This window comes from Lepisosteus oculatus, chromosome 15, assembly GCF_040954835.1.
Source record: "Lepisosteus oculatus isolate fLepOcu1 chromosome 15, fLepOcu1.hap2, whole genome shotgun sequence".
In the NCBI taxonomy this organism is placed as follows: domain Eukaryota; kingdom Metazoa; phylum Chordata; class Actinopteri; order Semionotiformes; family Lepisosteidae; genus Lepisosteus; species Lepisosteus oculatus.
This window is the reverse complement of record NC_090710.1, coordinates 19869302-19882768: the sequence shown is the minus strand read 5'-3', so window position 1 is coordinate 19882768 and position 13467 is coordinate 19869302. Positions and strand designations below refer to the sequence as shown.

Below are 13467 nucleotides of genomic sequence, written 5' to 3'. Positions count from 1 at the left end.
CAGTCTGAGAGCTGTAGCATTATCTGAGAGCTCATCAAAAGGCAAACAGTTGCTAAATTAGTATAATATATTCCAAGCATGTCAGTATTATTCTGCAGCATGGAAAATTAATAAAAAGATATGGGAAGCCTTAAAACTTCCCATAAGTCTCTTGAAAAATTCATGAGCTCCTTCAATTACTATAAATTAAGATTATATTAATGTATTTACAAGCAGCTCACATTAAAGACTTTGAAACCACAGAAGCATGCATCTTGAATGAGAATAGACTTTCAGAAGATTACAATCTAAGTTTCCATGCTTAATGTAATTTAGAAAATGGAATGATATTGACTTTGTGCTAAAGAGAAAGTAAAGTACTTTCACAAAACAAGTAGTGGATATTTGGATCTGTTACAAAAAAGTACTTGTGTCAAAGGACACCCGTTTCCAATAAAGGTTTAACAAAATGATTTGCCAAAGCACGCAAACAATTCAAACCTAAACAAAGACACTTGCACTTGTGGATTCTCTGAAATAATAACGATTGTATACCTGACCTATTGCAAGGCTGTCAAGTTCAACCAATTAGCAGTTGTCAGATATAGGAGTTATTTTATATTTAAATGCTGAACAGAGAATGAAATTAAGTTTATTCTGTAAATTGTAATGGAGACATACTGTAAATTCATCTTCTGAATAAACTCGTGACAAGAAAGTTCAGATATTTGGTGTTTGTGTCACATGGTGCATTCAAGACAGGTGCTCCTATGCAGGTGATCAGAATTTGGTGCATCTGTCAATAACTAAAAAAACCCACATACAAATCGTATCCGATAGAATAATAGAGATTAGAGATTGCTCTGGCTAACCGAAAATGATCGAGAGGAATGAAACATTAGTGGACACACCACAGTTTTGTGCAATATATCTAAAAGAATATTGAGGCTACAGAATCGATAATCACTGCATCTACTTTATCACCTGCCAAGTGGCTGCTTTGTACTGCTTACTCATACCCCTCCCTCCCTCCATCTTCAACCTTGCAGCAGCTCCCTGGCTCATTCCCTGGGGTTCTGTCAACTTCATTCTCACGGGCAGCCTGCCTTTCCCTCAGTTAGGCCGGTTTTGCCAAAAAAACTTTAATGTTTAGTCTCTCTGTCACGTTATTTAGAATTTGGCCAAACGTTTGAAATGTGACCCTGCCAGGTGTCGGTTAGAGACGTGCCATTTCTCCAAAACCATTCCAAAACTTTTTTTTATAAACAATTCACTAAATGCTATAAACCAGAAATGGAAAAATATTTCCATTTCCAGATTCCTGTGAAGATCAATATGTTAAGACAGGAGGCCTTACACTGTAAATTACAGATAAAAAAAAAAATCAGAGAAAATCTGGGGAAAAAACCCTCAATTATAATTGGATTTTTGCTGACATTTGAATGCAGCACACGGTGGATAAGTTTCAAAATCAGTTTTTGCAAAGTTTCAAGCCACTTAATACTTCAGACCCTGGAAATGCTGACTTGTTTGAGTGATTAAATCAATGATACAAAGTACTACGACAACTTATTTTATTTTTGTGTTCACAAAAATTGCAATGTGATGCAAATATCTTGAGAATCTGGTCTTTTTTTTCCTTATATCCAGCTGAAGATGTTCTGCAGAGCTATCCAAATAGAACGGAATGTCAACAGAAGAAAAAAAAATAGAATAATGGTTTTCAGCACCTAAGATCTTTTCACACTCATATAATGTTTATATCACATGGTAACAATTTATTAATTTGTTGATTTCATTTGAAAACCAACTTTGCACAGAATATTGCAAAATAAATCTTACAGAAACAAAAGGAAAAGACAAGTGAAAATCTGAATTGGAAGTCAAAATAAAAAAAAACAAGCACCGGTGTGTAGCACACAGAAAGCAGACTCTTTCAGAAGAGTTTGACGCTGACTGGAGATTGAAAGGAGTGGTCAGTCCATATGTGAGAGCAGGTCTGCAGCTAGGATTTACAATTAAAGCTTGAGGAAGAGTTGGCTTCCAAAGGATGTAGTCCAAACAAAAGTGTTTGAACTAAAACCAACAAAAAATACTGAACTAAAAGCAGGTTTCAACCTGTATCCAATAAAACTGAAGTTAAAGTCCATTTTGGCCTGATCTCTGTCATTAGTTCACAAAGTGTTAAGTCATCTTCTCAGGTTCTCCAGTCTGCCTTTTAGACCAGAACTTTCTCAATATTTTTTTGTTTGTTGTTGTTGCAATGTAATGAAGGAGCTGACAGAGACCCAAACATTTTAAATGCATTTCGAAGTTTAATTGACTTGATTGACCTGTTCAAAGGCTTGCAAGTTGTAACTCAAAATAATAAATGTCTCTTTTGAAACTCAATTTGCCCTGAGCTTCTTTGCCGCTACATCAGCAACCTGCTTTTTTATCGATTGCGTAATCATTTCCTATTCACTCCTAGATTGTGTGAAACACAAAAAATGTAAGAGGTTTAAATAAGCTCATATTTCCCTTTGTGGAAAGTTAAACAGGACTAAAGATAATACAACAATGAGTTACACAAATGTACACATTTTCACTATGTAACTCATACCTACTGCTTGAAGACCTTGTCATGAGGCTACACTCCCCAGGATTTATTACTTTAACATGCTGATTACAAATGCTGGACAGACAACTTTACAATATCGACTGAAAGACGACACTTCAGTTATGTTTATCAATGTTAAGGACCCCGATTAAAGAAACCCAGGACCGTCCAAAATAAGCTTCTTTAAAAATTAATAAAAGGACTGCAGTGTTATCCAACCAATTAAAAACAAATCTCCCAAATAAATCATCTAAGCATAAATAAAATAGTAAACATTAATGTGCAAAGCAAGAAAATTCTACAACATTTTTTTTTATCGAATTATTGTCTTTTTTTCCATAAATAATTTATACTATCAGAGCATAAGTACAAAGAAGATTTAAAGCCATGGCTTGTACATTTTATACAGCACTGGGAACATTTCAGTCTTTGTGCTGGCTGGTCTGTAGAAAATGGTGGGAAATACGGTAGTTCCAGTCACAGGTGTTCCTTCTTCTACTCCTCTCTCCCCCCACAGCCGACATATTTGCTCCCGAAGAAGTTTCACGGAGTTTCCTTTGGGGCATGTTTCCGTGGCGATCATGGCTGCAGCTCCGTGCAGTCCAGGTGATCTGGGATGGGCAGCCCGGTTAAGACAGTTAAGCACTTGTTCCACACGTTAAACACAGGGCACACGGGTTGCGCAAAGGAAATGTCAAAGGTGTACAGGTGCTGCGAGCTCACGGCGTCGTAGAAGGCCAGGGAGCCGTTATCGTAGTCCAGGAGCACCCCGACGCGGCGCAGGTGTGGGGACGGCTCGATGGGCAGCTCCTTGCTGTTGTGTCGCACCACCCAGGAGTTGTTACAGCGGCACAGAACCCAAGAGGCCGAATTCTTCCCGATCCACTCGTGCTTTGGGGCAGACTTGTAGGCGATCCCCACTGCATACCTTCCAAAAGCAAAACAAACAGTAAGGGTTTCCATTGATCTGGGTAAAATGCGCTCTGATTTAGGAGGGTTTAACTTGATGTGAATAAACAAGCTTGATCATTTTTAACCAGTATTCATGATACTCTGCAGTTTTGCATATTGGGTCAGGTGGTTTCAGTACAGTGCCGATACTGGCCAGGGTCCAGGGTTCAGGAGCACCCAGCTCCTTCCCTGCCCAGGTACCACACACCCCCCCTGCACACCGAGAGTAGATTCTGTGCCCATCTGCCCTTGACAGTGCGCTGGTGGCTTTGAATATGATCACAATCATGATCAAAATATTTTGGATATTGGCAAATTATTAGTTTCTAAAAGCCCTTTTCAAAGGGTGCCACAATAGAATAATTCATAAAACATAAAGAACAGACTGTAGGGCTTATGTTTGTCTTTTTATTTACTGTATTTATCTTCACCTGTAAATCCGATACCGATCTGAACAGGAGAAGGCTTTGCTTGAATGCACACTTTCAGGCTGGTTTTTACTCCGAAGGTTACTAAAGCTCTGAATTCTAAAGCTGCCAATGGCTACAAAGAACTCCTTCTTGCTCCAGTATGAAGGCATCACTCAGGAATTTTACAGGCTTATTTACATTGAATATGGCGGTAGCCATTTGGACCCTTAGATCATCACCGCCTTTTTATCCCACTTAATTGTGCATAAAAAAAATCCAGATGGATAGCTACAAGTTTAAGTTTAAGAGATCCCTTTACAATTTGGCAAGCCATGGCAAAACTGCTTTGTACCAGCTTGGAATGAAGGGATTTTTCCAGACAGTCAGCTGAGTGCAAGAGGAGACTCTACTTGCTGTGTGCTGATTCAGTTCAGCTCTTGATGTGGTCAGTCTCTAGTTAAATAAGACTTTTAGGACCAAATAAGCAGACTGCACCCTATGGTTATGTACTTACTGCATTAAAGAATTTTGTTTAATTTCATCAGCAGCTTTACAGATTGTGTTCAATCAATCAATTCACTTTCAGTACATATGAAAGAATAAATGTGAAAGTTTAGTCTACAGTTTTGTAAGGCTTTCTTTCTTTTTGTAAAGCTTTCGTTCAGAGCTTTACAAGATCTGAAATTTAATGCAAACTAACACAGGTGCTATCCTAGCAACCTACGTGATGGAATAAAAGGTTTAAAATGCTAACAGTTCACACAGCATAAAGCTCTATATCATTTGAACTATTTAAGGTCAGCAGTCAACAGAATGGACTCAATTAAATGAGGCATTATACTGTAAATGATGAATGAAATGTACTTCATGAAAAACGCATTTAAATTATGTTCTACCTTTTAAATTGGATTTCCATTCAAATCCAGAAATAATCAAAGCATATGTCTCGGTTTATAAATAAATGTTTTCTGAAAATTCACTTACACCAGTTAAAGTACTTCTTCTAAACAGAAACATTTTCAATGGTTAAAAGGGTCATGATAAAATATCATGAAAACCTCAAAGCTCACGGTTTCTACCACACTTGCACAGCCTGTGGATGAGTGTCATATATAAGTGACCGTCTGCTCCAGCTGTACGTTAGGCCACAGGCACTACACGTCAATAATAGTGAGGGGTCATTAAAGCAGAGCCGAGCCATACCATGTACTTCCGCCAATAAGGGCTTCCCAGTAGTGCCGCCCACTGTCAATGTACACGTTTCCTGTCACACCATAGCTCCCCTGGCTGGTGAACCTCTCTTGCGTGTGGCTCTTTTTCGAAGAGGTTTCGTCACGTTCGACTGTAAGGTTGTCATGGGAAACCTTCAGCTTCCGGTGGGCAGATTTTGGGTCCAACTTGAAAGGCTGACCTGAAAATAAATGTATACTGTGTTATCTAGTTCTGTGCTGCCTGTAACAAAGCGTAAAAAAAACAATTGTGTACCTTGTTTCTCCAGGAATTGTTAGATACTGTAATTTCACTTTTCCTTCTTTATTTTTTATGTAAGTCATTCTAAATATATTAAAAATGTTTATCAATCTTACATCATATTTTAACATATTATGTTTAAAATATAGAGTTCTTTGAGTTTTAATTGGAATCAAATATAAGCTTTATCACTCCTAATATGGCATGGAAGGAAGAGAAAAACATTAACTCAAGCACCCTGAAAGAATTCAAAATAAAACAGTGATTGGAAAGCAATATATGCATTTTTAAAGAGAATAATGGTCACAATAGCCTATTTTTTAGAAAAAGAAAAGTTAAAAAACGAATGAAAAATAGATATGACATAAAATAGTTAAATAAATATTTACTTGGAACAAATGAGGTCACTGTCCTTTTTTATATTATCTACGAGGTGGTTACGGACATTTCTTTAGATTGCATCCAATCAGAAACTACAATTAAATCCAATACTTTATGTATCAGGTTAATCAATACTTTCCTCATAAAAGAAAATTCATACCGTTCCTCATAAAAGAAAATTCTCAAATTGCAGGCAGAGGTATTCAATGTAATGCACATGTTTTTGTAGACTGCACTTCTTAAGACCTCATTTAGAAAAGCAAGCACAATTGCGGTAAGAAAGATATTGTTGCTCTGGAATCAGGCCAGACGAAAGGAACCAGATACATTCCAGGGCTTAAAGGAATGTCCTACACTGAACGACACTTTTGCAGTATTAAACAGAAAGGACTATGAGGGGACCTGATCAAAGTATTCTGATAAAGATACTGCCAAACTCAACCCAATGGGTTTCTTCAGAATCCATGGATTAGTAGACATACAGTAAGTGGGGAATTATGCTTAACTGCATTTAAGACTGAGAATAGGAAGGGCTATTACAGGAACAGACCTTCTAGACACATTGTTGAAGCTGATACTGGTTCCTTTTAAGAAGAAATGGCTGGATAAGATCCCTTAAATCAATTAGCTACTAAGAAACCAAAACAGTTTAAATGAGATGAATGGTCTGGTTTTCCTTTTTTTGGTTTTCCAATGTTCTATAGTCACAGTATTTTCTCCTCTGATATCTGTATGGAATAGCATACAGCAGTTGGCAGGCTTTGAGGCTTTTCTAACATTACATGACACGTTCACCATTGTTCTTCTGGAGCTCTGATGGATGAGCTTTCTGTAATTAAAACTGACCCTTCGATCCCAGCATGTGGTTAACAGCCCTGTGGTTAGATAACTGCATCATAAGCAAAGGAGGGTGACAGCTCACTGCTGTCCGATGGCTGCAGGAACTCCACACACTCCACGCTCCTCACTTACTGTTAGTCTTCAGTTTCCCTGGCTCGCTGCTCCGGCTGCCGGCCTGGTTGATAGCTTTGACGATGAAGATGTACTTTGTCCCACTCTGCAGGCCGTGCACGGTGTAGTGGTTTTGTTTAATATTGGGAACAATCATCCAGCTGTCGGCAGAATTACATAAACCTGCACAAGGAAACACACACATACCCAGTCAATATGAATCCCCTGCACAACTTACGGTTTATAAGCCAATGGATGTGACCTTCTAGAATTCAGAATAAATCGTCCTGGCAGAAAGACAGATGTGTTTGTTTTTTCGAGCACTGCAGTGGACAAAACTTTCACTTTTTAAGAATACACTTTAAATGAAGGGTGAGTGAGTGGGTATCGAGTGTACCATTTCAACCCCCAGCAGAGACCAATTTAAAAGTAAGCAATAAAAAAAAAAATTGTGTGCACAACACCTTTTGAGTAATACAAATAAGTCTTAATATCAACAGTATCTGCAATCATTCTAAGTCAAGAATTTAAAATGTCCGTTTTGCCTGCAAAGTCAAAGAAAACTCTTTTGTGTTGAAATGAAAAAAAAACAAAACACATTTGTTTTAACGGGAGTTGAACACAGCCCTTCTTCTGCTCCGTATAAAGTAACATAAACATGATGCAGTAAACTCACAAGAATGATAATGTCTTTGACTTCATGATTACGGCTTATGAAGTACTGGGCAGCTAGAAATGTTGTGGTATTAGTTTCTGTTGGTCCATGAAGCTAATCTTCTTGTGGTTTCTCCAATATGTAGCTGGTTGTATTTTTGTGGGTAATATCCCAGTAAACTACAAAATGTGCTAGAAAGAGCTAGTGGATGGTAATCAATGCTTTTTCTGATCTTTTTTTTCATGACAACAGAACAATTATAAGGTTTGCCAATAAAAGCATTATACTGTACATACAATACTTTATGTGTATACTTATACTTTATGAAGTATAAAGTATTATATTCCCATTATGTGGTAAAAGAAGAATGTAAGGTTTTTACTTCGTCATTTATATTATTCTGAAATTAATGGCTCAAGACTGTTGATATGGAGACGTTGGCTGAACAGTCACATTGTGCAATTTGTTTTCCATTATTGTTAAATTCCACTTTTTATTCTAGTGTCAGACCATTCAAGTCCAAGTAATTCTAAACAGAGATACAAAGGTACATTTCATACATTCCTCTGCATTTGTGGTTTGGACAGAAACTCAAAAGCAAAAGTAAACTGATCATGAGGACAGTAATTTTGTAATTTGGTTACAAAGAGAAAAAGCAGCTTTTTAATTAAATTCTAACCACACAGGAGGGAATGGTAAGCTCTCTGCATTCATATAATTCATTTCCTCCTATAAATCTCAGATCAAAATCCGGCTGACTTGTAATCAGACATAGTTTATGGATACTCAGGTACTGTGCCTCAGATCTGACAGCCCAGGATAGGAAATAGGCAGAGGATGAGCACTCATGTATCTTGGTTAGACTACTGATTAAGAGCAATCTTCTTTTGAATTTAAAGTTGGTGCCTTGAGAGAGAAACAAATAGGATTTGAGTTTACGACCTTACAGTTTATTTACAATAATTGGGTAAATTCCTTTTGGTTTACAGTATATACTACAGACCAACACTGTGATTACAATATGCCTTCAATTTTCAAAGCTGGTCTCTTTGCATACTGTGAGTGAGAATGCGTGAGTGAGTGTTATGCCTCCCTACTCAGGCCATATCCTGCACCCTAAAATAAAAGCTATTCATCTAACAAAATAAACATTTATTTTCTTTAAAGTAAACAGTTAGAGCTGAGTCCTGCGTGGCAACACAATAATGCAATAATCTTATACTACTGTGCACTTTATACTATACTTTTTATTCTTTTTTGTGGCTTTTCTTTGTATTTAAAGATCCCATGCTGTATATTTCAATTATTACATTTAGGTCTATCATGTTTGTTTCACCAGCCAGATTAATTCAGTAGGTTCACTGTGTATGCGGTTTCTTGTAAACTCAGCTGCAAAGTACAAAGTTTTTACCTTTAAACACAGAGATACTAGTCTCCTAGAAAGATGAGCTGGATCAAGATGTGATTATTTTGTGTTTCCAGTAGAAAACAAAGTCCTGAAAAAGACCTGGAAAAAGCTCCAAAGCCAAAACACTGCCTCTGTTTACTTTTCCCTTCAACATGGAATAAGCCTTTACCTGTTCTAAAAAAGTATAATCAACTTGTAACTTTCATTGACTATTTTATCCTCCTTCGTCACCTCCTTGTGGATAAGAAGAAATTATTTCTACTCTGTAGGTCCTTATGCCCCAGTGGCTAATGTGCTGTTTCTAATGCAACTACTGTTCATATTATCCATATCTTGGGGCTAGATAAGATTCTACTGCATAATGTCCTCAGTGCTCGCTCGCTGGAACAATTCAATGTGAAACAATGTCACAGAACAGTTACATGTGCATAAACTCCTTATCACCTTGACTAAAAAGTGAATTTGCACATTCCTTCTACCAGACTTTTAGACTTGTTTGAAAAAAGTGCTGATAGTATACGTTTGCATTACTTAGCAGTACGTTTCATGTTTCCTGCATCCAAAACCTAAGCTGCTTGAATGGCTCAGCTAGCCAAGTTATTCTGAAACCAAAGCGACACACCGGTTACGTTATTACACAAAACACACATTGGGAAGGTTGTGTCATAATGTAACCAGTAGTATCTAGTCTTCTTTGGGATGAGTTCTGATCATGCTGAGTTGAATTAGTGTTTATTAAAACAATGCCTAGCGTGTAACTTGATGTGTTTTTTACAGGCTACAGAACATTAACATTACATTTACATTACATTTAAGCCGAATGAGTTGGACTAGGACAGACTGGCACTGGTGTTAACACAATGGTGGTCTGACTGAACGTGAAACAGACATGAAGCAGCTGAGAGTTAAAAAGAGACTGAAAAAAGAACAGTATTGGATCTGCGCATTACTAGTAAGACACTCCCTTTGTGTCAGCTGTAGACTATTTTTGCCTCCTTGACGGATTTGTAAATCGATCAACTCGTCCGCCCGATCCCAGTTTATGGCTCTACAGCACGTCACCTCAGTGTATACCAAGTACATCTGATTAGGTCATCCTCGCTATTAAAGTTTCAAAAGCAGCAATTTCCAGTTTGTATGTCTTGGTATTCATAGCTCAGTTGTGGGATAATCCCTTTGCAGAGCAAATGTAATCTTCTATGCCGGCATGCTCTATCAACTGCATAAGGGCAAGCCACTCAAGTCCTGTTTGAATAGCACAGCAGGACGGATCAGCGTTCCCATTGAATTCTATTGCTCATCTGCTCACTACAGTGTCAAGCAGAAGAGTTGCTGTGTCCCAGCACAAAAAAAAGCTGTTCTAGAAATGTGCCGGTTATTGGCTGACACCAAAAGGATCTTTAAATTGTCGGTAACAATTTTTGCTTCATATTACAGGCTCAGCGCCTATCATGCACTGAAGCAGGAGCAGTCTAATGCATGATTTAGCATTGCATGGCCCTTTTCAATGATCACCACATGAAATATTGCAGACAGTCTGTGGTTCATATGAACCATGGCAATTCATGCCCTTTAATCCTGTAATCCACTCTCAGTCAGCCTATATATTCTGCTCCAGTTGAATCTCAGCCAAAGACTTGCAGCAGAAAAACTAGATGTACTGTAAACATGCTCAGTGGAATGGAAATGTTATTATTCTCTGCTTTTAAGTAGAGAAAATATTGTACCTACCTCTCTGGTACTTTCCTATCACTCTTAAAGGCCTTATCTTAGTATTAGTACAAGACGATTATTTCCGTAGTAATTATACATTAAGATTACGATGACTGTCATCAAGGGCACTCAAAATACTCCTTATGGTCACTGCAGTTGTAGAGAGCATAAACATGGCTTCTGTCTGCAACATGTCAAGTGGCAAAGCAGTAAGAGAGGAAAAAAGGTCCATCCCTCACCCCGAACCACACAGAGACTGAGGAACAGACTTTTACTTCTGAAGGAATAATAAGAAACATCAGTGAGAGAAGAGTTTGCCCATGTATCCACTGCTGGGAATTGTGTCATTTGGAAAACCAGATGCTTCCAGAAATATGGAATATTACATTGTATACATATGCAAACCAGGGGCACTGGAGCCAGGAGGGCAGATGGAGCTGTGGACCACCCACTTTTAAAAGTGGAGGGGGCTTGCCCACTCTGTTCCTGGCAAATAAAACACGGGGCAGAAATACAAAAGCAGACTATTGTTCGCCATGTAACTTGTGGTTCTGTGTCACACATAAAATATGGTTTTCTTTATTTGATTATACTATTAAAGTAAAGTGCCCTGTGAAGTCTGTGTTACCCAGATGTTTAGTCAAAGCTGATACCCTTGTTTCTTCCAAGAATGGTTGAATGGGATCCTTGATCACATAGCTACTGGCAAACAAAGGAGATGCTCCAAATGGGTTCAATGTCCTTCTTTTGTTTGTATTACACGCTTATGATCCATGAAAACTATTGGTTCCTACTTTAGAAAGGAACTAAAGGGGAGATAATAACCTAAAGACAATAGGACAGGGTAAAGAGGCTGGTGGGCATATACAATAAGAAACTAGAGCAGAGTGACAACAAAAAAGTTCTGGATACTTACTGACTACATTGGCTTGCCCTGTGAAGATGGCATATTGAAGTTCATAGGAGACAACACTGAATTCGTCGTCTGAGGTCCAGTGAACAGTGATTGTGTCATGAGATGCGGTGCACAGCTCTTCTCGAATTCCTGGAGGATTTGGAGCTGGAAAAATAGAGATTTCTGTGTTGATGCTAGGTGACAGCTCTCCATGATGCTGTCACATAAGTGAAACATTGTGAAATGGGCATAAAGTGGAATGAATTTCAGTTCAATTTTAGTGTTGATGGTAAGAAAAGGCTTATAATAATTAAACTCAACACCGAAGACAAAACTCTAGCCCAGTACATGCACCTTCAGTTAACAAAAGAGACTCTCATGGTATGTGATACTGGTTGAATCCTGAAAGATACAGAGTAAAAGAAGACTATTGCTAGATCAACAGAAATGAAACAATTGAAACAAAAACTTTAGGTTAAAAGTGGAAAATATGAGGTAGTGTATCTAGGACTGAAATCAGGAAAGCTAGCTATCAGTTAACAAGTGGTTGGTCTGGAATAAACTAAAACTAAATAATAATAATGATTTATAGCATGACTTGTACATGGGTGTCTGTGGAAAGTTAAAAAAGGGAAGTTGAAGCAGAATCCCAAAACAATATTACAAGATAACTCAAGTTATCAGGTTATCAAGGCCCTCAACAAAGACACAGATAAACTGGAGATATTTTAATTATCACTTTTTTTCACAATTATAATGTTGTATCTTACCCGTGAGATAGTCCAGACTCTCCAGCATTTTCTTTTCCCTGGAAAAGTCTAGCGCAAAAGTGTCAAAGGTGTCATTCAGGTTGATCTCTGGTATCAGCACCTGAGAGGATGCTGTTGCCATGGAAACCCTGCAGTATAACCATCATTGAGATTAGTTTTTAAGGAATAAGTATTCTTTTGTAAATTCAAACAAAATGCATAGACAGTAGTTCTATTCTCTTACTTAAAAACAGAAATAGTTTATGTGTAAATGAAATTACTTGCAGTAGTTATTTCTTGGAAATCAATACAATCATTTAGCATATAATAAATAATTAGGGATCCCAAACATAAAATGTCATTTAGGCGTGCTGTAAACAAAATTATAGATTAAGCATTTTCATTTCACATTATGTACTTAAATGTCATACCTGACACTAAAATGCAACCTCCTTATTTTTCGAGTCATTTCAATAACTGCTGAAGAAGGTATCAATGAATACTTTGAAGAATAATACATGCGTATTGACTTTAGATCTTTCACTGGGCTTGACTTAAGATTGCTGTGAATCGTCTCGACTCCAGTGGAACTCAACTCAGACTCCAGAACGTGGCACTAGGGACTCAAACTCGACTTGACTCGAAATTTTTCAGGCTCCTCTTGGACTACAACAATTGTGATTTGACTCCGACGCTTCACGGAAAAAAAGACAACCAATCAGTGATATGGATGAAGGAAACATTTAAGATGTTTCTTGGTAACCCCGGATACAAAAAGATTTAGTTTTGCTTTAGACGTATCTCAATGAGCTCGATTTATCTGCTTAACCATCTCGACTGTAGGAACACCACCTTCGGTCAAGATCAGTAAGGACAAAGCCATCGCAGCCTCCTAAAGAGCTGCTGCAAGAATGATTTGTCACTGAAGGGAGGGATGAAAGGGACAAATATGCACAAAGAGGTTTTAGAAACCCACTTGGGTGAGCAGAAGGTAGCATGATTTTGGGTTGTCCTCCTGTCAAACCTTTATTTAAAACTCCATTAGGTGCTGTCCAAGGGGTAAGCAGAGATGCAGAGGACACTGGGCTGGATGTAGTACCCCAAACAATAGGGGGCAGTGGGTTGAACATTTTCTTTGGTAACTCACTAGATAAACTATTCTAATCATTTCCCGAGGACTGGAATTTGGTCGGAGAATACCCACAGTACATTTCTGCGCCATGGGCTCAAGTCGAGACCTGGGACGCTATCTGTTTTTAGGTTTTATGCTCTCCCTGTGTTCAAGTGGGTTTCCTCTGGGTGCTCT

At 38.0% G+C, this 13467-nt stretch overlaps 1 protein-coding gene across 6 annotated transcripts in view; it reads right to left on the bottom strand.

Moving 5' to 3' along the window:
• Positions 1 to 1536: 1536 nt before the first annotated feature.
• LOC102692365 (E3 ubiquitin-protein ligase Midline-1) overlaps positions 1537 to 13467 on the bottom strand; it is a 158223-nt gene continuing 146292 nt past the window's right edge. For all 6 annotated transcript variants that reach the window (XM_069178889.1, XM_069178890.1, XM_069178891.1 and 3 more), the window contains exons 6-10: positions 12183 to 12310; positions 11434 to 11577; positions 6763 to 6924; positions 5143 to 5350; positions 1537 to 3506 (exon numbers count right to left, since the gene is read on the bottom strand). In XM_069178889.1, coding sequence (XP_069034990.1) covers positions 3158 to 3506; positions 5143 to 5350; positions 6763 to 6924; positions 11434 to 11577; positions 12183 to 12310 — 991 coding nt within the window. In that variant the 3' untranslated portion in view covers positions 1537 to 3157. The remainder of the gene's footprint in view (positions 3507 to 5142; positions 5351 to 6762; positions 6925 to 11433; positions 11578 to 12182; positions 12311 to 13467) is intronic.